Genomic DNA, 24,284 nt, shown 5'->3' with positions numbered 1-24,284 from the left:
GCTCCAGTGATTCCACTGCTTGGGACACACAGAGGGGACGAGATAACTTCACTGACTGACCTCACGGATTGGCATGGGCCAGGCATGCACACAATGGGTGACATATCATAATGGCACACTCGTGTCATACACTGAACTCACACAAGATGAAGGACTGCCTCTGGGACACTTCCTAATACACGCTTTGTGGATTAGTCTCCTACACCAAAGATGAGGAGACATAACACAAGAGCTGCAGACAAATGTGGTACTTCAATGCATACATGTTATGGGAGAGGGTAAGCACCTAACCCGGTGGCTTACAGATGCATTCAGCCTGAACACGGCACGAGACCTACCCCCACTGCGCTCCTAATGGGAATCTGATCTGTGTCGCCAATGCACAGACAATGAATGGAATAAAATACTGGCACGTCCCACAAATGCCCCCCATAATGTTAGGTTTAGATTAATCCAATATTACACAATACACATGGCCTACTTCAACCCAGAAAAACTCACCCGCTATTTTCATAGACAAGATATAAAGTGCCCTCGATGCTCTTGGCTTCTTACATATGTTTTGGTCGTGTCCTAAATTACAGAAGTATTGGGAGCGGGATGACAAAATATCTATGTGACTGTACAGATAGACAACTACCAAACACATGGGAGGTATTCGTACTGGGATTGTTCACCAGAGATAAAAAAACAGAGTCATGACTTGCTTTTTAGATCTGGGTCTGGTGGTGGCTAAACGATTAATAACAAGAAGATGGAACTCTAATGATCCGCCCCCCTTGCAGGCCTGGTGCTATTCTGCCCTCAATTGGGCCACAGTGGAAGGTACTTCTCTTTGCAGGGAGGATACTCTGGGGCTACGAAGGTTTATTATCTCGGATAGCTGGAATGCAATTCTGATAGCTTTTCAAGTAGCTGTGCACCATGACTGCACAGTGGACGTCTAACAGCACAAGATGCCGACTCTCTGTAGGAGAGTGTGGTTGGGTACCTCACATCATGGGATACAGTTAATGATAGAAATCAGGAAAAGTATCCTAAATTGGAACGGGTAGCACTGATAGAGCAAGATTTCGCATCGCGACTTGCTCGATTCATGAACCTCGAACCTGTCGTAACATCATAACAAATGTACGTTTTACTAATATCTTTATTTTGAAAATACGTGTGTGGTAGCGAAGCTTGCCTATGTGTTTTACTAATATAAATAATCGTTGTACCTAAAAATGGCCGCTGCTTGTATTTCTGTTTCTGCGCATGCGTTAGGCATAGTCACGGGACATGACGCAGTCACAGTTTGAGAGGGAAAGGGTGCGCATGCGTAATAGCCTAGAAAGGCCGCTCAAACATAACCATGTGGTGAAGCTCGTGCCTTTGCTCTCGTGTCGTTAAGTATTGCACTAATATCTAATTGCATAGTATATTTTTATAATGATAAAACTGAATTATGAAATCATGACATGTAATACATTCATTTATTTTTATGTACTAATTTGTTTTCGCTTACTTTTCATGTATCCTCGTCGCTGAGGGGTGATGGGGCTGGGGAGTCCATCTTGGAGGGCAATACTGCGCAGGATCAGCCGTGGCGAGGTGGCATTGAAACCAGGCAAAGAAGATTGCTACCAGAGCCGGCATGGGAAGATGCACCTTCACCCCGCGAGAAAGTCTAACTTGTACCATATTTGAATACATTGTATTTCTTTCCATTGTATTCCCTGCGACTTCTCGTGGGAACCCCAATCTTGCTAGGCGGCACCTTAGAATGCAAAATAGGCCTTAGAATAGTCTGTTCTGATTGGTGTGTTAACCAAATTCTACCTTAGGACCAATCGAAATTGGGGATTCTGACACTTTGCAACATTTGGGGGGTGGTACCCTGTCCCAAAACAGTATATCTAGCCTAGGTTCACCTAGGGAATTTGTCCGACTTGTCTGAATAGCTGACCTGTCACTGACCCAACGCACTCAATAGGTGATTTGAAGATACAGAGCGCTGCGGAGCACTCTGTCCGAAATTTGACCATAGACTAAGGTTTTACTAAACCTTAAAAGTGCTGGCGGAGCACTTTGCTGGGAGTTCGCTGACCCAATCGGGGTTCTGATCAATAGCTGCAGAGAGGGTGGAGCGCAGGCGTTGCTTCCAAACTGCGGGTGTTGGTCGTGTCCTGGTGGTCCTGTCCTGATCCTAATCTGAGGGTTTCCTGTCCTGTCCTGGGTGTCCATTCTGCACCTCCTGTCCATTGAGGGGTATCCTTCCTTGAGGGTTTCCTGTCCTTAAACTGACCCGTGGCCAGGGTTGGTTTCCACACCAGTCTAGGTAAATATCGCTCTGAAGCTCTTAAACTGCACCTTTCTATTTTTCTGTCTTTGCTTCAATAAAGACATATCTTTGCATATGATAAGTTTTCCATGCTTTCCGCAAACCATTGCATCTCATAAAACTATTTGCATTTATTTGCATAGCGTGTTCCTATGTTACCCTACCTTTTAGAAATCATTTTCGCCATTGCAGTTTGCAACTTCCGGTTATGGTCTCTGTTTTTCACCCATAAATATTACTAAAGTAACTTTGAAATTTAGCTCAATAGTTTCCTTAGTTTGTTTCCCTGTTGCATTAGCATTTAAACGCAAATGATTGCCCTTATAGTTTTCTTATGCAGCTATGTATTCTTTGCAATATTGATATTAGACTGTCTCCTCGTAGTGGAGTGTATGTTCTAACAATTTTAAATCTGAGATAAAGTTTTAAAACTCTCAGTTGTCCGTGGTCATTTCATGAAAATTAAAATTACAATTAGCGAGGTTTTGTATTTTGCTGCCTTTCCTTTTACAGCTAGTTCCCTGACCCATCGTAGTCATAGGTACCCATAATGGTGGATGGTAAGTTGGGTACACTAGAAATAATCGAAAGGAACTCACAATTATTGGTAGTAGATTGTGACGTCATCCGATCAATGTATATGGTGATTTGAAATATATGGGCCCGAAGCCGGAAGTGGCGAAATTATTGGTCGGGTGACCCGCGATCTCTAGCAGTAATTTTCTGGTAGCATCGAGGATGGTTAGGGAATAGTTAAAGGTTAGGTAGGACTAGTTAGTCTAGCTAAGTCGGAAGCTGCTAACAAGAGTGGGCAATTCGGGTGATCTGATAACTCGCTCGAAATGTTTACTTTGAAAAATTATGAAATGTTTTAAATTTGTTAAATTTTGTTATTATACTGTTATATGTATTAATCCATTCGTACGTAAAACGTTTTTATGTTGTTAGGAATCCCCGGGGAATTGAATAGCGAGTGGTGAATAGAATCCACTTGCTCTGAGGTCATTTGCTCTAAGGAAGGTTGGTGCAGGTTAGGCAGAACTGGAAGCACTAACTAGGGTTTTTTCTGAATGTATGTTTGAATAAATGTTAGCAACGAGGTTCATTGGCAAAATTCCTATTGTGGCATAACTTAGTGAAGGTCACACCGGAAAAGTAGCAGGTTCATCGGAGCTTGAGTGATAGCAAAAGGGTACATTGGTGAAACTTTGGGCTCAGTATATATCCCGAAAAGAAGTGGATGAGTCAAAGAAATAGCGGGTTCCCTAATGCTTGAGTGAAGGGTAGGCAGAAGAGATCTACCCGTAGTGTATGAAAAGTAAATGGAAGTAGTTTACTTGCAGTGAAATTTTCTTTCCTGTCTAGACACTTGAGCACAGTGGCGAATGTGCATTCGTTGTAAAATAACTAAGCACTTTAGAAAGTAAGAAAGTTTCCGTTACCTTGTGAAGGAGGGAGTCAGTCGCGAAGCTGTTCTGACGTCACTCCGTGCGGCGCTGGGATTGGTAGACGCAGCGGGTGTGTAGCGGAGCTGAAATTGTAAAGGAGGGGTGAGCGCCGGAGCGTGAGAACTGTTTCGCGAAAGGGCCGCGCACCCATTGGTCGAAAATATTTGAACTCGTGCATTCTATTGGCCGCACGAAAAATAAAAGACGCATTTGGATTGGGAGTGACTTGTAAACAAAGCCGCTTGCAGAAATCGTATGTGGCACACGTATACTCCGGAGACTAGACCCGATCCAAGATACCTAGGGTTTGGAAAAGATCAGTGGAAGACTAACAGATACGACATTATGTACGGAAATAAGAGAAAATTGTCCCTTGTAAATAAAGTAAAGAATTACTTCAAAAAAGACAAGCCGATTAAAACTAGAGAAGGTGTTGTCATCCCACCACCGAATACTCCCGCATCTTTCATGATGTTCGATAAAGGGTACAATACCTGTGTATGGTTGGAAAATTGGGCAGAATACACGAAAGATGACGGAGTATTGGCTTTTCCGTTAGAGGGTACCTTTAACAGCAGGATTCTATTTAATTTGAGAACCCGAATGAATGATTTGCATCCCAGACCTAGGTTAACACAGTATGAAGCGTTAGAGGAATGGGAGATTGAGGCTTTTGAGAGGGACAAGCCCCGGATGGATAAAGGGTTAACTAAGTTTTATCCAAAGTTGAAGCAGGAAGCCCGAGCCAAAAAGATGAAACAGTGGAGACAGAATATGATTGTAGAAGGGCTGTTTCCAATGATGCCAGCATGTGGCCCTCCTACAGGGGAGAAAAAGACAGAAAAATGTAAACATTGGGGGCCCATTGGAGAGTCGGATGATGAATTGTTAGATGACATATTTACAAGAAGCCCACCTCCTTATAATGAAGACCGTAGACCTTCTAGTGAGGGGGAAATTTTCCGAAGACCTCCTCCCCCGGAGGAGGCCAGATCTGCCAGTGCAGGAGGGGGTTGCTTCATACCTCCCTACCCCGAAAGTCTAGGCCCTGTAGAGAAGAGGGATGTTTATCCAAAGATACCCGTTATTGGGGAGGCGAGATACTCCCGTGAAAAAGACTTTTGTTCTCGACCCCCTTACGGAGGTGAAGCGAGACCCTCAGGTTCAGGGATGCCGTTCCTACACCCTCATTATGAGGAGGAACAAAGATCCCTAGGCACAGGAAGTTTGTTCCCAAGACCTAATTATGGCGAAGGACCAAGTGAAACACATCCCACTGCCCCGAGTTATGCTCCCACTCTGACCCCGCAGGTGTTACATGACAAAACCATAGAGAGAATATTGGAAGAAAAGGAGCGGGAGGTTCTAGCAAAACAGAGAGCTGAGATCATTCAGAAAATCTCCCAGTTAAATACCAGTCCTGAAGCCTTGACAATCCCAGTAACTATCGGACCGGTGGTTCCGTTGTATGGGGAACGTCAAGGGAGTCCGAAAACTCCAGTCATTACTCCCGTCATAACACCACCCAGACCAGAGCCCTTAATTGTAGATGAACAGACAAGTGAGGGCGAATCTGAAGTCTCACTATTGGATCTGCCCATTAGAAATACAGGGAGAAGGATGCAGAAAAGACATAATCCTTTCAACACGAGGGAGATTCAAATGGAATCAACTTCGGGTACTAAAAGTGTCACGTTGGTGACTCCTGAGGAAATCGAAAGATGGAGTCAAGAATTAGAGAAACAAACTCCACAGACGAAACCTTTAGATCTCTACAAATTAAGAGTAGAAATAGAAGAATTAATGGCAGGGAATGTAGGATTAGACAGATTAAATACCTACTCTGAAGAAGAGCTGCTGCTTATTTGCAAAAGTCATGCCCGAGTACTTCATGAAAAATTGACAGACACGGCTGCTAGCATGGGAATAGATATTTCAAAATCGAAACCTTTGCAGAAACCCTACAGAGCAGACTTTTCGGACAAAGATTTAGAAAACCTGAATATGTCAGGAAAGAAAGTACAGGTCAAAGAACTATTGACAGTATTGCAGAAATGGGGAGATGTAGAAAGATGGAAAGCCAGATGGGCTAGGAAAAAAGATGAGGCCAGGTCTAAGCAGGCAACTCCCGAATTTGTTCTAAAGGAAGCTGACAAGCCAGAACAGTTATGCCCTATGCGCGAAGTGCCAGGTGGAAAATATGTACACGTTCCATGGTCCAGACAGGATATTGTGTCCTTTACTAATGACTTCCCAAAATTACGCGAGAAGCCCGTGGATTGGTACCGACAGGTAGAAAGGTTTGTAAAAGTACAGAAATGCCTGTGGAAGGACCTGGATGAGTTCTTTGACATAGTGGTCCCTGTAGATCTGTGGACCGAGTGTAAAATCGCCATAGCTTGGCCCAGTGATTCTAAAACAGGAGAACCCTCTAAAGAAGTGATGAGAAAATATGATCAGGTAATTCAGCATCTGAAGCTAAAAGTACCCGCAAAGGAAACTGATTGGACTAAGATAGATAGAACAACGCAGGAGAGGGACGAGACTGTGCACTCCTTTTATGAAAGGCTGTTGCAGGTATTTAAGACATACAGTGGTATAGATAACATCGAGATGAAGGACATGACCCACTTCATTTACAGGTTTGTAAACGGGTTAAGACCCGAAATTTGTCAGTGGATAAAAGATAACAAAATTTGTTGGCAATCCAAAAAGATGGATGAGGTCTTACGGTACGCAAAGTACTGTGAGGATGAGATGGCAGAGAAGAAAAAGGCTCTCAAGGAAAAGGTGATGTGGGCCCAAGTAAAGCTCGCAGAACAGCAGGAGAAGCAACTGAGTAAGTTAAACAAAACTACTCAGAACCAAGGCCCTGGGGGCGGGGGTGGAGGAAAACCCCGAGCTAAAATGAGCAGAGAGGAAGCCAAAAAGAAATTTCCCTGCCACCAGTGCGGAGAAATTGGACACTGGAGAGACGAGTGTCCATATTTACAGTCTGATAATGCCCAAACACCTGATTTAATTCCACAGACGCAGAATGAAAAACAAGGAAAGACCCAGCAGCAGGTAAAAACGATTCAAGTGCCCCGAGCGCCAAAACCTATTTTTAAAGGGAAATCACCGCAGGGTGACGATGTGGAGATCTGGGGAGGCAATGAGAATAGAAATACAGCAACTTCGCAGTATTTGTTAAACGACACTTTCTTCTGTGACGACCAGTACTGACGGGGCCTGAGAGGGGAGGACGAGGAGTGCGTACTTGGCGCCTCCTTGCCGGTAGACCAGTCGGGACCATACATTGAAGGAAAGGTTGATGGAAATGATGTCACCTTTCTATTGGACACTGGTGCTACCCGTTCTACTGTGAGAACAGTGGACGTTCCAAACCTACCCCTCTCGGGAGAAGCAATCCAAGTAGTAGGAGTATCTAATCAACTGATTAGTACACCTGTTACCGAGCCTATGGAGATCTCAATTGGAAACTTTAAAGAAATGCACAGATTGGTCGTCTGTGATACTAGTCCGGTAAACTTACTGGGACGAGATTTGCTGTGTAAAATGAACTGCACCATCTTTTGCACACCAAAAGGCGTCGAAATTCAAACCCCAGATGAAGATGGCATCTACAAGTTAATGTTAGTTAGACCTGACTCAGAAATCAAACAAATGACTATACAGGACTTACCGGAAGAACTCCAACAGACAGTGAAACAAGAAGTGTGGGACTTTACAGGAAAAGATGTAGGATTAATGAAAAACGTAGACCCCATACAAATAGCCATGAAAGAAAATGCAGTGTACCCCAATACCAAACCTTACAGAATGAGTGCAGAAGTAAGAGCAGGAGTTGCCATTGAAATACAGAAATTGCTAGAAGCAAACATAATACAGGAAGTGATGAGTAGCCCGTGTAACTCACCCATTATGGGCATCAAAAAGCCTAATGGCAAGTACAGAGTAGTGCAGGACCTGAGAAAGGTAAACAAGATAGTGGTCCCGTGCTGCCCTATTGTCCCGAACCCAGCAGTAATTCTGTATCAGATCCCCTGGGATGCTGAATGGTTCACTGTGATAGACCTATGTCATGCATTCTTTTCGATTCCATTGCATCCAGATAGCAAATTTCTTTTCTCATTTGCTTTCAACAGTCACGTGTATGTCTGGAATAGGGTCCCCCAGGGGTACACAGAAAGCCCCTCTATCTTTAATCAGATTTTGAAAAAATGCCTTGAATCTTTAGTCTTACCTGGAAAATCTGTTTTGGTGCAATATATCGACGACCTCTTGGTAGCGTCCAAAAGTCATAGGGACTGTGTGGATGACACCATTGCCCTACTGAATCACCTGAGTGAAAAGGGACATAAAGTGGCCCCTGAGAAATTGCAGTTCTGTTCAAAATCAGTAAAATATCTGGGGCACCAGATAGAGAAAGGCATCAGAAAAGTCACCTCAGAGAGAGTCAGAATAATTCAAAATATGCAGTTACCCCGTACTCAGAAAGAAATAACAATGTTCCTGGGAGTTGTAGGTTACTGCAGGCAATGGATTGTGGGATTCGCAGTCCTTGCGAAACCTTTGATTCAAATGACAAAGAAAGGAGCAAAGGACCCAGTGGAATGGAATGACGAGAGCTTGACAGCTTTCACAAAGTTGCGAAATTGTCTGTGTACAGCCCCTGCTCTAGGGATGCCTGACTACTCCAAGGAGTTTGGCTTATTCTGTGACACTCGTGACAATTGTGCATTGTCAGTCCTGACTCAAGAGCATGGATTGACCAGAAGGCCTGTGGCATATTTCTCTGCCACTTTGGATCCAGTGGCTGCTGGATTACCTGGATGTCTGAAAGCAGTAGCTGCGACTTGCACCAGTTTAGAGCAAAGTGAGTCCATTATCATGGGACATCCCGTAACTGTGTATGTTCCACATGCAGTTGTGATCCTATTGACTCGCACAAAAACTCAGTATCTCACCCCTAGCCGGCTGACTAAATATGAGAGGATTCTCATGGGTGCTGCGAATATAGTCATCACCCGATGTAATATTTTAAACCCCGCTACTCTACTCCCTGACTCAATGATAATGGAAGATAAGGGAGATAATGAACATGACTGCATTGATCTGACTGAGTTCAGTACTAAACCTCGCCCAGATATTAAAGAAATTCCTTTGCCTGTACATGATGAGGGATGGTTCATGCATGAGGCATGAACTTGGAGGCCTAAGTGCTGCCTATGCTGTGGTCACGTTAAACAAAATTGAAGAAGCATCTTATTTATTTGGAATAAAGTCTGCACAAGTAGCTGAATTGATTGCTCTGATAAGAGCTTGCAAATTGGGAAAAGACAAAAGAATAACAGTCTATACTGATAGTCAGTACTGTTATGGGGTTGTGCATGACTTTGGCCAGTTATGGCTCCAAAGAGAATTCCTGACTTCATCGGGTACCCCCATTCGAAATGGAAAAGTTGTTCAAGACCTTTTAGAAGCAATCCAGTTACCAAAAGAATTGGCAGTGGTCAAATGTATTGCTCATAAGAAGGGCCTTGACCCTGTATCTTTGGGAAATGACTTTGCTGATCGGGTGGCAAAACAATGCGCTATGGATCACATGACAATAAATCCCAGACGGGGGGGGGCTGGAAACAGCTGCCAACTTAGAATGTTTGAAGAAGTGCCTACATGGGATGAAGTGAGAGAATGGCAGCATGTGACGCCCTGGGAGGAGAAAGAGAAGTGGAAGGAACAAGGTTGTAGACCAAGACGTGAGGATGGTGTCATTGTGGGCCCAAATGGTATGCCTGTGTTACCCAGACACCTGCTTGCCCCAATGGCCAGATTGATACATGAGGGATCACACATTGGTAGGGACGCCATGGTTCTGGTGTTTCAACAGACTTGGTACAACAAGAAGTTCAGGAAGGTAGCAGAGTCCCTTTGCCAGAGGTGCTTGACATGTCAGCAGTTCAACGCTGGCAAGAGAACAGTAGTTGAACTGATGAAAATTGGGAGATCAGGGGGTCCCTTTGTGAGAATACAAATTGATTTCATTACCATGCCTCGATGTGAGGGAAAAAGATATGTCCTTGTCATTGTCTGCCTATTTTCAAAATGGGTGGAAGCTTACCCTGCCACACATTGCGACGCCATAACAGTAGCCAAGTTATTACTGAAGGAATTGATACCTAGGTTCGGGGTTCCAGTCTTTATTGACTCAGATAGAGGCGGACATTTTCAGAATGAAATTTTGGCTCAACTCTGCAAAGCATTTGGGATCACACAAAAGCTGCACTGTGCATATCATCCAGAGGCTTCTGGAGTGGTAGAACAAATAAATGGCACCATAAAGAATAGATTGGCAAAAATATGTGATTCTACTGGCATGAACTGGATAACTGCCTTGCCTCTTGTTCTGATGGGACTCAGAAGCATTCCAGATCGGAGAACAGGCCTGAGCCCCCATGAGATCTTGATGGGAAGAGTGATGAGACAAGCATGGGTACCAGGATACAAACTGTTAAGCATTTCTGATGATTTGGTACTTGAATACTGCAAGCAACTGGGTGACCAAGTGCGTTCTATCTCTCGCCAGATTGGGACAGACGCCGTCACCAACCCGACAACCCCAGTTCACAAATTGGTTCCTGGTGACTGGGTTAAGATAAAGAAACACACTCGTTCGAGTTGCCTTGAACCAAGGTGGGGAAAAAAGCGCCAAGTAATCCTGGTAACCACGACAGTGTGAAGTGCGCAGGCGTTCCCAAGTGGATCCATGCCAGCCATACCCAGAAGGTGATACCTGACGAGGAGCCTGGAGCTGAAGGTTGTCCAGCTGAGGGGTCTGCAGACGTTGGTCCTGAAGTAGCTGACGACAGACGGCTGAGCACCAGCCCAGCTGAGGGTCCCACAGGCGTTGGCCCAGAGGTAACTGATGACGTATGGCCGAGCACCAGTACTGCTAAGAATCCCACAGACGTTGGTCCGGAAGTAGCTGATGACGAGCAACCGAGAACCAGCCCAGATGATTGGATACCCATAATCGATCTCCCTGGAGACCCACTCAGAACAAGAGAGCGAATAAGAGAAGACAGAGAGTGGAATAGAGAGGACAAGCAAGGCACAGCCGAAGACCCTCAGATCATTGAGATTCACATCAAGTCTGAGGACGAAGAAGAAGGTCAGACAGGGACAGATCAGGTGATTGACACACCTCCACTAACTCCTGAAATCGAAAAGGGAGAGACTAGAAATAGCGTAAAAGTTCGAGCAGAAGAAAATCAAGGGATCGAAGTGCTTGAACAGGATCAGTTAGAATTAGAAGAACGTGTTCAGGACGCAGAAACAGAGACATTCAAAAGCAAAAACCAAATTTCACCTGGACCAGGCCAGCTTAGTAACCAGGCAGAAGAAATAGATACAAGACCTGGGACTAGTCAAACAGGAAGGGAAGAAACAGAAACCGAAGCGCAACAGACAAGTGAAAATAAAAGAGCATTAGAAGAAAGCCAAATCTCAGTGCCCGCTAAAAGACTAAAGAAAAAGAAACACATTGAGCCAAGGTATGTTAAGAGACTGAAATTAAGACTAAAAACAGTCCAGGAGAAACTTGCAGATATAAGAAGAAGTCCCCGTATTGCAGAATTACCGGAAGATAGCTCCAAAAGAAGGAGTAAAAGAATAAAAAAAGACTGAACGAAAAATACCAGGATCCGGAGTGGACCTACTTAATCTTGGAACATTTTGAGGAACTTGATATAACTGACGAAAGCGACGAAGAACAGGTTACTGATTTGTCTACCGAAGAAGAAGAGCTCACCTGAAATTGCACAGAGTAAGCTACCTGTGTAAAGTTACAAAGAGGGGTGGAAAAAAACCTTCGTCTGAGCAAAAATGTCTGAGTCAAGAACGAATGGAAGGCCTAGTCGCAGTTGTTGCAAAACATGCTGCAAAGTATGTATATGTAGTATAGTTATAGTTATATTAGTTTGGATAGGACTAACAGTTTTCATTCCCTTTATGGTTAGTAAAAATACTAATATTGAGACTACACAGATTACTGACACTGAAGAACTGACAACACGTAGTGTAGAAAGACGTGAGGAAGCACTCAGACAAACAAAACGAGACTTAGAAGCATCAGATGAGGAAGGACTACATTACCACAGAGTTAAGAACCAGACACACTTAAATGTTTTCGCAAACTTGTTAGTACACTATGTAGAGACTATGGAGATAGAAGATTGCTATGTCTGCATGAAGCTACCTACTTCTGTAGCTGAAGGCGTGACATACCATCACTTGCCCCTGACATATGGAATTTCCTGTAGTGTTTTAGCAAGCTTATTTTACAAAAGAGGACCGTTACAGTATTATTACTCTAACAATGACGTGATTTTTTCTGAACTTCCCATACGTGGAAATCTGAATCCTGTACATACCAAAGGTGACGTTACACGTTATATGGGAGAATACTTTCTGACTATAGGTACTATAGACTTAAATGAAGCACACAGAGACAACTTGACCTGTTCATTACATGAACAAGAAAAGGTATTTTTAAACATGGCAGAGAAAAGAAGGGAGAGTTTCCAAAGAAGGGCAAATGACAAAAGGCAGAAAACCCCTAAATGGGCTGAGAACATGGAAAGCACCTCAACTGGCGGGGCGGGACCTGCTCTGTTGCTGGATTTCGAAAAGAAAGGGAAACTGTCTTCACCGCGAGAAGACTGATTATTATAATAACATTTTCATTGGTTCCAGTCAATGTGAGCACAATTACAAGGTAATTGGAGGTTGGGGTTTCAAAAATGGGTCAGAGCCTGTGTTTCCTGGAATTTATTATATATGTGGAGACAAGGCTTATTTCAAATTACCAGATCACTGGTATGGAAGCTGCTACTTTGGCATTGTCTTCCCGAAAATATACCATGTGAATGAAATTACTGGAAGCAATGAAAACACTAATGGCTTAGTGCGTAGTAAAAGAGAAAGTGTAGGTGAAATAATGGGTAGTATTTTTAGTGCACTGATACCTGGAGTGGGAGTGGTTCTGAACACTCACAGAATTTGCAAATTGACAACAATAGTGGATGTGCTGTCTACTGACACAGCTCATGGATTTCTGCTGGTCAATACTGAAATGGTTGCGATCAGAGCAATGGTTTTGCAGGACAGACTTGCTCTTGACACCTTATTAGCAAAAGAGGGCGGAGCCTGCCGGATGTTGAAGGCGCAACATTGTTGCACTTACATTCCGGACAAAAGCGTGCAGCTGAAAAGATATGTGAAAAACATTACTAATTTGGAAAGGGAACTCAAACCACTCGAGGTTGACAGTGCCTGGAAGAGACTAGTGATTGGTCTCTCAAATGTAGGTCACTGGTTTGCTAACTTAGGTAGAAGCTTATTGTTCAAGGTACTGATGCCAATAGGAATTATAGGTCTTATCCTATTTCTTATATTCGTCTGTTGCAAATGCCGAAAACATACTAAGAAGTATCAGGTGAATGCAAGAGGAGTGAAACGGAATGTGGATGAGCTTGAATTGGAGGAAAGAAATAATCAGATTTACAAAAGGGTGAAAAATTCTCACCCTTCCAAAAATGAGAAAGAGAAATTGAATCGCCTGTTGGAGGAAATAGAGTTGTACAAAGTGTGAAAGAAAGTTGGCATCTGATTCCGAGATTTTGTGATGATAGTAAATATCATCAAAGAGGGGATTGATAGAGCAAGATTTCGCATCGCGACTTGCTCGATTCATGAACCTCGAACCTGTCGTAACATCATAACAAATGTACGTTTTACTAATATCTTTATTTTGAAAATACGTGTGTGGTAGCGAAGCTTGCCTATGTGTTTTACTAATATAAATAATCGTTGTACCTAAAAATGGCCGCTGCTTGTATTTCTGTTTCTGCGCATGCGTTAGGCATAGTCACGGGACATGACGCAGTCACAGTTTGAGAGGGAAAGGGTGCGCATGCGTAATAGCCTAGAAAGGCCGCTCAAACATAACCATGTGGTGAAGCTCGTGCCTTTGCTCTCGTGTCGTTAAGTATTGCACTAATATCTAATTGCATAGTATATTTTTATAATGATAAAACTGAATTATGAAATCAGGACATGTAATACATTCATTTATTTTTATGTACTAATTTGTTTTCGCTTACTTTTCATGTATCCTCGTCGCTGAGGGGTGATGGGGCTGGGGAGTCCATCTTGGAGGGCAATACTGCGCAGGATCAGCCGTGGCGAGGTGGCATTGAAACCAAGCCAAAGAAGGTTGCTACCAGAGCCGGCATGGGAAGATGCACCTTCACCCCGCGAGAAAGTCTAACTTGTACCATATTTGAATACATTGTATTTCTTTCCATTGTATTCCCTGCGACTTCTCGTGGGAACCCCAATCTTGCTAGGCGGCACCTTAGAATGCAAAATAGGCCTTAGAATAGTCTGTTCTGATTGGTGTGTTAACCAAATCCTACCTTAGGACCAATCGAAATTGGGGATTCTGACACTTTGCAACATTTGGGGGGTGGTACCCTGTCCCAAAACAGTATATCTAGCCTAGGTTCACCTAGGGAATTTGTCCGACTTGTCTGAATAGCTGACCTGTCACTGACCCAACGCACTCAATAGGTGATTTGAAGATACAGAGCGCTGCGGAGCACTCTGTCCGAAATTTGACCATAGACTAAGGTTTTACTAAACCTTAAAAGTGCTGGCGGAGCACTTTGCTGGGAGTTCGCTGACCCAATCGGGGTTCTGATCGATAGCTGCAGAGAGGGTGGAGCGCAGGCGTTGCTTCCAAACTGCGGGTGCTGGTCGTGTCCTGGTGGTCCTGTCCTGATCCTAATCTGAGGGTTTCCTGTCCTGTCCTGGGTGTCCATTCTGCACCTGCTGTCCATTGAGGGGTATCCTTCCTTGAGGGTTTCCTGTCCTTAAACTGACCCGTGGCCAGGGTTGGTTTCCACACCAGTCTAGGTAAATATCGCTCTGAAGCTCTTAAACTGCACCTTTCTATTTTTCTGTCTTTGCTTCAATAAAGACATATCTTTGCATATGATAAGTTTTCCATGCTTTCCGCAAACCATTGCATCTCATAAAACTATTTGCATTTATTTGCATAGCGTGTTCCTATGTTACCCTACCTTTTAGAAATCATTTTCGCCATTGCAGTTTGCAACTTCCTGTTATGGTCTCTGTTTTTCACCCATAAATATTACTAAAGTAACTTTGAAATTTAGCTCAATAGTTTCCTTAGTTTGTTTCCCTGTTGCATTAGCATTTAAACGCAAATGATTGCCCTTATAGTTTTCTTATACAGCTATGTATTCTTTGCAATATTGATATTACACTGTCTCCTCGTAGTGGAGTGTATGTTCTAACGATTTTAAATCTGAGATAAAGCTTTTAAAACTCTCAGTTGTCCGTGGTCATTTCATGAAAATTAAAATTACAATTAGCGAGGTTTTGTATTTTGCTGCCTTTCCTTTTACAGCTAGCTCCCTGACCCATCGTAGTCATAGGTACCCATAACGGTGGATGGTAAGTTGGGTACACTAGAAATAATCGAAAGGAACTCACAATTATTGGTAGTAGATTGTGACGTCATCCGATCAATGTATATGGTGATTTGAAATATATGGGCCCGAAGCCGGAAGTGGCGAAATTATTGGTCGGGTGACCCGCGATCTCTAGCAGCACTACCAGTAGTTGGTCTTACATTCAATTTGTTGCATCTACTGCTTGTCAGGAGTGGGTGGAGTCAGGAAGTGGGTGCCTGAGGTTAGACTAGTTTACAGGTTTATATCCATTGAACTCGCATGTTGTCAATATGCGTATACAGGTTTATATCTATTGATCTTTTGAACTCGCATGTTGTCAATATGCTTATGCATATGTGTTCTACAATGGAGCAAGGACCTCGCCTATTCTTATGTTACATGGTAATATACTAATGTGGTTTTTCTTGAGTCACCTCATTGCATATTTGTTTATCATGCATATGTTATACCATTGCATGGTTGTTATTGTAAAAGTCAATAAACAGATCAAACAAAAAAAAATCGAGCTCTCACGTCTTCCATGCTCCCTCGCGAAAATCATACACAAAGCCTATAAGACCATCCTATTGTTATCACCAACTGGACTTTACACCCCAAACTGCCACTGAAGCCCCCTTTAGTATTGCATCCCAAAGTCCTTGTCTTTCTCACGTAAGCGCTACCGCCTCAGGTACGTACTTACTACATTCTTCAAGTTTAGCCCGCATTTAACTCAAATGGACTCTCGATCACCCCTGAAATGAATTCACGTCTCTTCTAACCAGGCTCACTACCACATCACTAAATACAATGTTTCAAGGACATCAACTTTGCTGCCCAATCTACCACGACCTCACCAGAGCACCCACCCCGACACCAACACGATCCGATATCCTGGTATCCTGCTGCGTCCTGCAAGCCCCCAACGGAACGTTACCATCTTCCAGGTGTCCCATGCGACCCCCTAGACCCAAGCCCCCCTCCCTCAACACTCTGAAGCCCCGAATGTTACCTTCCTCTACTTGACCCGCCCGCGGTCCCTCCGGCTCCATCTTCACAAACGCTCCAGCTCGAAAAGCATCCGGGTCGGAAAAAGCCGGAAGTGACACAGCCTGCTCAGAAAACCGGAGCTTCCGGGACGCGATGTAAAATAATGACGCACTGGTGGTCCGGAAAAGGCTACCTAACAGGAAGTGTCTAGCCTTGGTCTAGGGAGGCTTTAGGGGGCAAACGTAATTCCAGAACCCGTGTGCTTATAACTGAGTTTAAATGAATCCTTCGTGTTCATAAACAACGGACTGAATGTGTGGCTACAAACTGCGTATCTGTCTTAATCGTCTCTTTTCAGTCTTTCATAAATAAACGGTTTATTAGAAACCCTAAATATTGCGGTAGTTTAGTCAACGGGTTTGCAAATGTGGAATCTCTGCAGTTGCTGTGTATTGACATACTCTCTGCCACGTCTTTCTGGTTGACTTTGCATATAAGCTAGCACCTGTGCAAAGGTTATGGTTTTTACAAATGTATGGTTTATTGCCCTTACTGTAATATTACCTAATGTCGGTTTGAGGATTTTACGGATTGTAGATTTAGTACTAGGTATACTGAGAACGTGTGTAGTGTGTAGCAGATGTTTATTTGGTGTGTTAGAATAGAGCGTTTCTACTACTTGCGTGGTTCTTTAGCTCTTTCAGAATATGAATTCTATTTCAGGACCGAGGCTCTGATTATGCTTTTCTTCCTTTATTGCAACAACACAGCAGCCAATGAAAACACGTTTTATGTACAGCATACACTACATATCTCATGATACTTTGCTCTTAACCACCATCATGGCCCAGTAGCCCTTATAAGTACAGATAACACCATCTTGAGAGGCTCTTTCTTTGCTGCTCAGCAGTCAAGATAAGTGCCTCTTTATTTCTTTCCATATGTTTGTAGTCATGCTTTTTTGTTTTTTCTAGTAATGTAGCAGTGTAATTTCATTCCATACCTTTGCTTATTGCATTGCTTGAGTCCCCACGGGGGTAACCGCTCTGGTGACCAGGAAAGAGTTTGCACGTTCATCAGCTGATTGTGCATGTGCTTTTGCGCATTTTCTTCACAGTCCAGCAAAGTCTGTACTGTACATAACTAGGCTCTGCCTGGCTGCTTATATCGCTCAGCGCCATTGCTAATCGGGCCTGAGTAAGTTTGCATAGGAAACGTGTAGCCCAATTGGGCTACCTTTCGACTATGTTGGGGTTACGCGCAGTCCTCTCACCTCCTTCTCGATGATGCGTTCCTTTTAACGCTCAGTACAGCACTGACTTTAATAGCCTTCACAGCGAGGTCTGGTCGCTGCCTCGGGCTGCAACAACAGAGCATTTGCCCTAATTTCAAGCGAACTGTATGCTCCTTATATTTATTACATCTAGGTTCTCCCTGATGCACCCAATCTCCATACAGGTGGGATGTAATAATTTTGATTAGAGCAGTGGCTGGGGAGCGTCATCATACCATTATTTCATCTGCACCTGGAGTTGGCTCCGTCCTCCAATTATCCTTTTGGATAGGCTTGGCTATAGACTACATATATTTCCAATATGACTGAGTGGGTGCCTTTTGTGGATGAGGAGTATGAATCCTACTATGATGAGGATCAAGGGCACCACTTGGAGGGCAATTTAGTTCACGCACTGGACGCCTCAGGGCAGCAGTCTGTCAACAGGGCAATTGAGACTGCTAAACCTCTTACAGTCAATCAGGCTTTGGCAGCTGTCTTGAAGCCCATTACACCCCAAATAGACAGATTTGCCAAACGGCATGGGTAAGACCAGTAGGTTGCACCAAAATTTCTGGAAGGTAATGCTGATCCGCCTCACAATCCAAAGCCAATTCGTCTGAGTGGCCTCATGTTGATGCCTTTTCTAAGGGTCTCTTGGAGATCATGAATATTGTTCAGCCCCTACTACCTCCAAAGCGTCGCAGTCCAAGTGTAAGGATGATACCAATAGATTCTACGCATACAGACTCTACCCATTCAGACTACGATACCACCCTGAGATGTAAGAAAGCCAAAAAGTCAACCTATGCTAGACCTCCAGCTCCTTCCCTATCCCCTCCTGAGTGTTCAACTTTAACCTAGAGGACACAGTCCACCCACAAACATCTGATTGGGCCCCCTCTCCAGTGGTATCAGAATACTGACAAAATAAGTACGAAAAGGGTTCAACAAATAAATTTGCAACCGTTTTAGGGTGGAATGTCCGAGACCAGACCTTCCCAGCTAGGTTGCGGAAACTCCAGAAATCAGCGCTAACATGTTGATATTTCTGAAAAAGTTTGCCAAGGATCCCAAGAAGTACAGAAAACAGTTGTTCCTGGACTTATTTATAAGGCAACAAAGTCTAGGAGTATTCGCGATTTGACTCCAAATTTATGCATGCATATAGCATAAAATATCAAATATAGACAAATTCCTTAAATGTGCACTAGGCATAAAAAACACGTTGGCATCTATTAACTTACTCAGAACATTTCTGTTTTTATTCACAGATACATTTCCGAACTGGTAGATACACTACCATACACAGTAATAGTTAGGAGGTTGCCCCAGAGGGAGGGGCATGCAAAAAAGTTGTAGTCATGCGTGAGATAGATAAAGTGAAAAAAGCAGGAATCAATGTGAGGGTAAGTCCAAATACAGAATTATTACAATCATTCCAAAAGATAACTGGTTATACATAACAACAAAACCAGTTAAGCATGCTCAGTCCACCATTAGTCATTTTTTATAAGCATTTTTGATGATTTCCAGAAAACAGAGAAATATCATCTGTAGTTTGGGCAGGATAGGGTTGGTACGTGGTAAAGGCCCACTGTGGGACATGTGTCAATGTTTCGACCCGACTTAAAAGCATAGAGGGTAACTATATTCTCAGCTGGCGGGTCTTCCTCAGGACAGGGGAGAAGGGAGACAACCTATGGGAATAATCATAAAAAGGTTTCAATGCCACTATATAAAAATGTAGATGAAAAGGCCTGAATGTGCCTGTACAACTAACCTATTCGAAGGTGCCCGTAGGTAAGTAGTTTCAATCACAGCTCCCGGATTTGGGATGTCTGTAAAAAAGGGGGGGGGGATGTGCACATAATATATCCGATATATTAATCAAGAATATGGAAAATCTATGTAAAAAAAAGACCAAAGGTAGCTTGCCCGCACTTCTGTTGCGGTGTAATACCCAATATTCCAATTATTCCAAAAAGGGGGCTTTTCAAAGCCTCATCATCGTCAATCCAAATAGCGGGGACGAGTCTACATCACTGGTGAATAAATCGCCATCTGAAACATAGAACGCGGCCCCAAGTTAATATGAATCCCAGTGTATAAGGGGAGACACCCCGTGCGATTGTGTGCCCCTCGGAGTATTTACCTTGCAAATAGAGCCGAACCGGGAGAAGTCGGCACTTCGCTTGTCAGTACAAGACTGACCCAAGCGATCCGTGTCTGTAATGAATACCCGGGAAGCAGTGCGTGCATGTCGGCGTCAGTGCGGCGTGTCCCTAGCGCATCTGCCTGATCTCACGGCTCATTCGGCAACGGGAGAGCCGGTAGGGGGTAAAGGAAGAAATACTCCGAACCCGGCATAGATCACGGGGGAGTAAACGGGGCAGATCTTTGTGGACTTACAGTACATGCAACATAAAAACAATTATTGCTAAAGACCCGCCAGCTGGGGAAATGGTTGCCCTCTATGCTTTTAAGTTGGGTCAAAATGTCGACACTTGTCCCACAGTGGGACTGTACCACGTGCCATCACTATCCCGCCCAAACTACAGGTGATATTTCTCTGTTTTCTGGAAATCATCAAAAATGCTTATAAAAAATGACTAATGGTGGACAGGCCATGCCTAACTGGTTTTGTAGTTATGTATAACCAGTTATCTTTTGGAATGATTGTAATAATTCTGTATTTTGAATTACCCTCACTTTGATTCCTTCTTTTTAGGTCTCGCCTTTTCCATTCCGCAGGAATGGAAAATGGAGAGAATTCTAGTGGTCAAAATACTCGTCAAACCAAGGGTTTTTTGGTGCGGTTTTCTTCGAGTTCACGTGGCCACAGGCACGCGCTTTTGGGCCATAAACTTTCACGGCCATCTGTTCCCCAGCTCCAGCACCTCCCCTCTCTCTCCCCGCACACAGCCTTACTTGGATTTCTCCTCCCCCTCCCCAGCCAGCTTCCCCCAGGCCGTGTTCCCTCCCCTGCTACCCCATCCTCACTCATCCCTCGCACCCCCTCCTCGCTCATCAGGTCTGCAAATCTGCTTGCCTTCTGTCCCTTAATCTCCCCGTGACTCCCCCCTCACCTCTCCCACTCCACTGCTTCAGGCCCCCACCATTTGCTCAGGACATTGCTTGTTTTAACTTGATTCACGGCTTCCAACACGTTTCTTTTGCTCTTCTCTTCCGTTTCAATGCCTGACATTTATTGCCGCGTTATGCTTGTTTATTTTACCCGTAGTGTGTCCTCTGCCAGCCTCCTTTTCTCTTCGCTACCCTTTTCTTTGTTTTTTCATCTTTGTTTTCTCACTGTACTCCCTTTTGCCCATCTCTTTCTACTGTCTCTATCTCTTTTTTGCCCCTTCACTTCTGGATGATGCATGTCTCTTTTCTGTATCGCACTTTGTCTGTCCTGCCCCACCCAGTCTCTCCCGTGGGTGCACTTACATTTCTCTATCATTTCTCATTGTCTCCACTTAGTGTCTTTATTGCTCTCTTCCTCTCGTGCGTTGATCTTCGTTTTTCTCATCCACATTGCCTGTCTAATGCATGTCTCTTTCCTACTCTGCCCTTAAAATATTGGAATTCCGAGTTTCCCATTCACTCTCCTAGTCTCTTTATTGCTGTCACTCTATCTCTCGTTGCTATATTTCTCCCAGAGTATTCTATCTCTTGCCTGTGTCTGTTTGTGCACCCATGCTTTTATTGTCTGTATAGCTCTCCTCTCTCCTCTCGCATTTCTTCTCCCCTTACCATTTGCTCCTGCCTCCAAGAGCTTCAAAGGGATCTACTTCCCCGCCCACTCTTCACACTTCACGGCCGCCAGGCCGTGACTCCTTTACCACTGCTTGTTAGTTACCCTGCCAACTTGGCTCACTAAATGAAAGTGGCTGTAACCCCCTGGGGATATTAAATGGCAAGGTTAAACTATTTTCTCGCTCGTTAAATTATGTCATTTTGTCTCAACTGATTAAAGATAAATACATTTGTAATGCGAAATCTGCCAACGTGCTTGGGAAAAGATGTTGCACCCTGCATTTCTCAAGCTACCCTGCAGCACGCATTAAAATGTATAAACATGCATTGCAGAATACACGCAGAATGTCATCCTTCCATGTTCCCACTCTGTGCCAACCTTTATGGCTCACTCGAGTGCAACTAGCAATGATTTTGCCGTAAAACGGAAGTCTGATATGTCATTTTCAATGTGAATATTTACATTTTCAATGCCCCACCCCCTGCTTGAAGCAGCCCATTCGCTAACACGGAGGTCTTTCAATTAAAGTCCAATCTAAAAGAGGTCGGTATAATTTACACACTGTGTCGCTTTCTGACGAGAAGGTCAAGACGGGCAGTTTTTGAAGACGAAAGTCCCAGAATCCGCCCAAAGTAACACGATTACTTTTTATCTTTTAAATTGCTCTTTAATATAAAACGCGAGAACAATACAAAGTTAAATGTTATTGGAGCTGCCAAACACTTTGTAGGATGAGCCATGCACGTGTCTAAGCCCCTCCCCAAAGCACAGACACTTTTGACAATGGTCTCGGAGAACTAAACCCCCCTCTTACTGTAGGCCTACCAGAGGTGGCATTGTTTGTATTAATAAAGCCTCGCCGTGCCCCCGCCTCCAGTCACACCCCCGTCACTCCGGGCTCGAGCAGCACGTCCACCCCCCACCGTGCGGGAGCCGCATTGAAAGGGGAGGCAAACAGCCGACCCCCATCACGAACCAGTGTCAAGTCAGATGCTGCCTACCTGCCCCACGCCCCCCTCCGACTCTCACAGCCGGGTGTCTGCATGTAACAACAAACACACTGCGTTATTCCCTCCTGCCTGCATGAAAAGCAGATACAGGGGTGAGCATCTCTCAGTACTACAATTCTTGGTTACCCAGCTCCAGTGTCAGCAGCTCTGGCCCTTACGCCACATCCACATGAGGGTAATTTGAGCTTCTTCCCTAAAAAATTTTGACTTCCGGTTCAGGGCAGTGAAGCACCGCTGGTGGTTGCTTATTTACCAGGAAGAGCTGATGCCTGCTCACAGCATAAACAGTGTTTAGGGGCATCTTAAGGCCAAACGTATTTTGGGGGCCCCTGTTCGGGACAGCTTTGAATTTATGATCCTGTTTCAGCTCTTTTTCTTTCTTACAGCCATCTAGCTCCCCCTCTTCCTTCATCCTTCTTTAATTTCCGTATTTCTTGCCTTTTCTTAGCCTCTTCTTGAATATTCTTTCTTAATTCTGTGCAGTGCATTTCCCATGTTCTCCTCTTCAAGGTCCCCTCCCCATCGCTCTTATGATTGCCTCCTCTCTTCAAGTCTTCTCACTCATTCCCCTTCTTTCTTCTCTCCTCAATTTTGCTCGCAGTTCCCATTATCACTCCATTTTGTCATTCCTAATTTTTTTGTGAATGCTCCCATGCTGCAGTTTCACTTTAACAGCGGCCAGGCCCCTTTCTTTGGAAGCGGCTGGTCTAAAGGAAGGGACGCAGCCTCTATGAATGTGAAAGCGCTACATGGGCACTAGTAATTTGCAATCCAATAGATCTCGCATTTGCGAGAGTTTAAGCTATCGCATTGCCAATAGCTCAAACTCTTGCAAAATGCGAGACCTATTGCATTGCAAATGCTTGTTTCACTTTATCTATCTCACACATGAGCACAACATTCTAGCACGCCCCTCTTTTTGGAGCAACAGCCTAACTATTACTGTGTATGGTAGTGTATCTACCCGTTCGGAAATGTATCTGTGAATAAAAACAGAAATATTCTCAGAAAGTCAATAAGTGCCAACATGTTTTTTATGCCTGGTGGACATTAAAAGATTTTGTCTACATTTGATTTTTTTTGCTCACTATATGCGCGCATAAATTTGTACTCAAATCGCGAATACTCCTAGTCTTTGTTGCCTTATAAATAAGTCCAGGACCAACTGTTTTCTGTGCCCCTTGATACCCAGGTCCGCGGACATTAATTGGGCTACCCCATTATGTTATGAAGGATCCCAAGAAGGGCATCGACTGTGCCTGGTGCGGGTGCCAGGATAAGATGCTGAAACTTACAGAGCAACTCGCAAAATTTCTGGAAATGGCCTTAATGGCCAAGGAGGCTGGCTCCCCTATTGACCCCAATATCCTGGCAGGGCAGAGGCCCTCCCAGGTGGGCTTACGGATGACTGGCACAGCTCCACGACAGGGGGTACCTTCTTCTCGGCCAGACAGCATTTCTCCAGATGCCGCATTAACAGAGGCGGTCCCAGAACGGGGTTACAGTCTAATAATTCCACAGCTCATCGATGCCTTCACTTGGGGTGGTCGAGTATAATTCTTTATTTGCAATTGGAGTCTTTGACCCAGGATGCATAGGTCATACAAACCATACAGTGCTTCCGCCTGGAGTTTTAGTACAAAAGAGAGGGGGGGTCGACGCTGATTGGATCAGAATCTGCAGGAGTTCAACTAGTACATCACATACAGGCATTTCAAGATGCTTTCCATCTTCTGGAAGACTTGTTGCAGAAAGGGGACTGGATGGTCAGCCTGGACCTCAAAGATGCCTATCTATCCGTTCTCATCTTTCTCCCATACAGATGATTCCTATAATTCCGGTGGAGGGACAGTGGCTGGAATATTTGGTCCTTCCTTTCGGCTGTCTTCTGCACAATGGTGCTTCACCAAGGTGATGAAGCCGGTGATAGACACTTC

The 24,284-nt window shown here is 44.2% G+C and overlaps 1 protein-coding gene across 1 annotated transcript in view; it reads right to left on the bottom strand.

The window, feature by feature from the left end:
• The window catches only part of OTUB1 (OTU deubiquitinase, ubiquitin aldehyde binding 1), a 114,254-nt gene extending 97,780 nt beyond the window's left edge, over positions 1-16,474 (bottom strand). Inside the window, exon 1 of the mRNA XM_078660547.1 lies at positions 16,327-16,474. Coding sequence (XP_078516673.1) covers positions 16,327-16,366 — 40 coding nt within the window. The 5' untranslated portion in view covers positions 16,367-16,474. The remainder of the gene's footprint in view (positions 1-16,326) is intronic.
• Positions 16,475-24,284: the final 7,810 nt, after the last annotated feature.

This window comes from Lissotriton helveticus, chromosome 9 (assembly GCF_964261635.1).
Source record: "Lissotriton helveticus chromosome 9, aLisHel1.1, whole genome shotgun sequence".
In the NCBI taxonomy this organism is placed as follows: domain Eukaryota; kingdom Metazoa; phylum Chordata; class Amphibia; order Caudata; family Salamandridae; genus Lissotriton; species Lissotriton helveticus.
The sequence above is the reverse complement of the archived record's forward strand: the minus strand, read 5'-3'. Positions and strand labels throughout refer to the sequence as shown.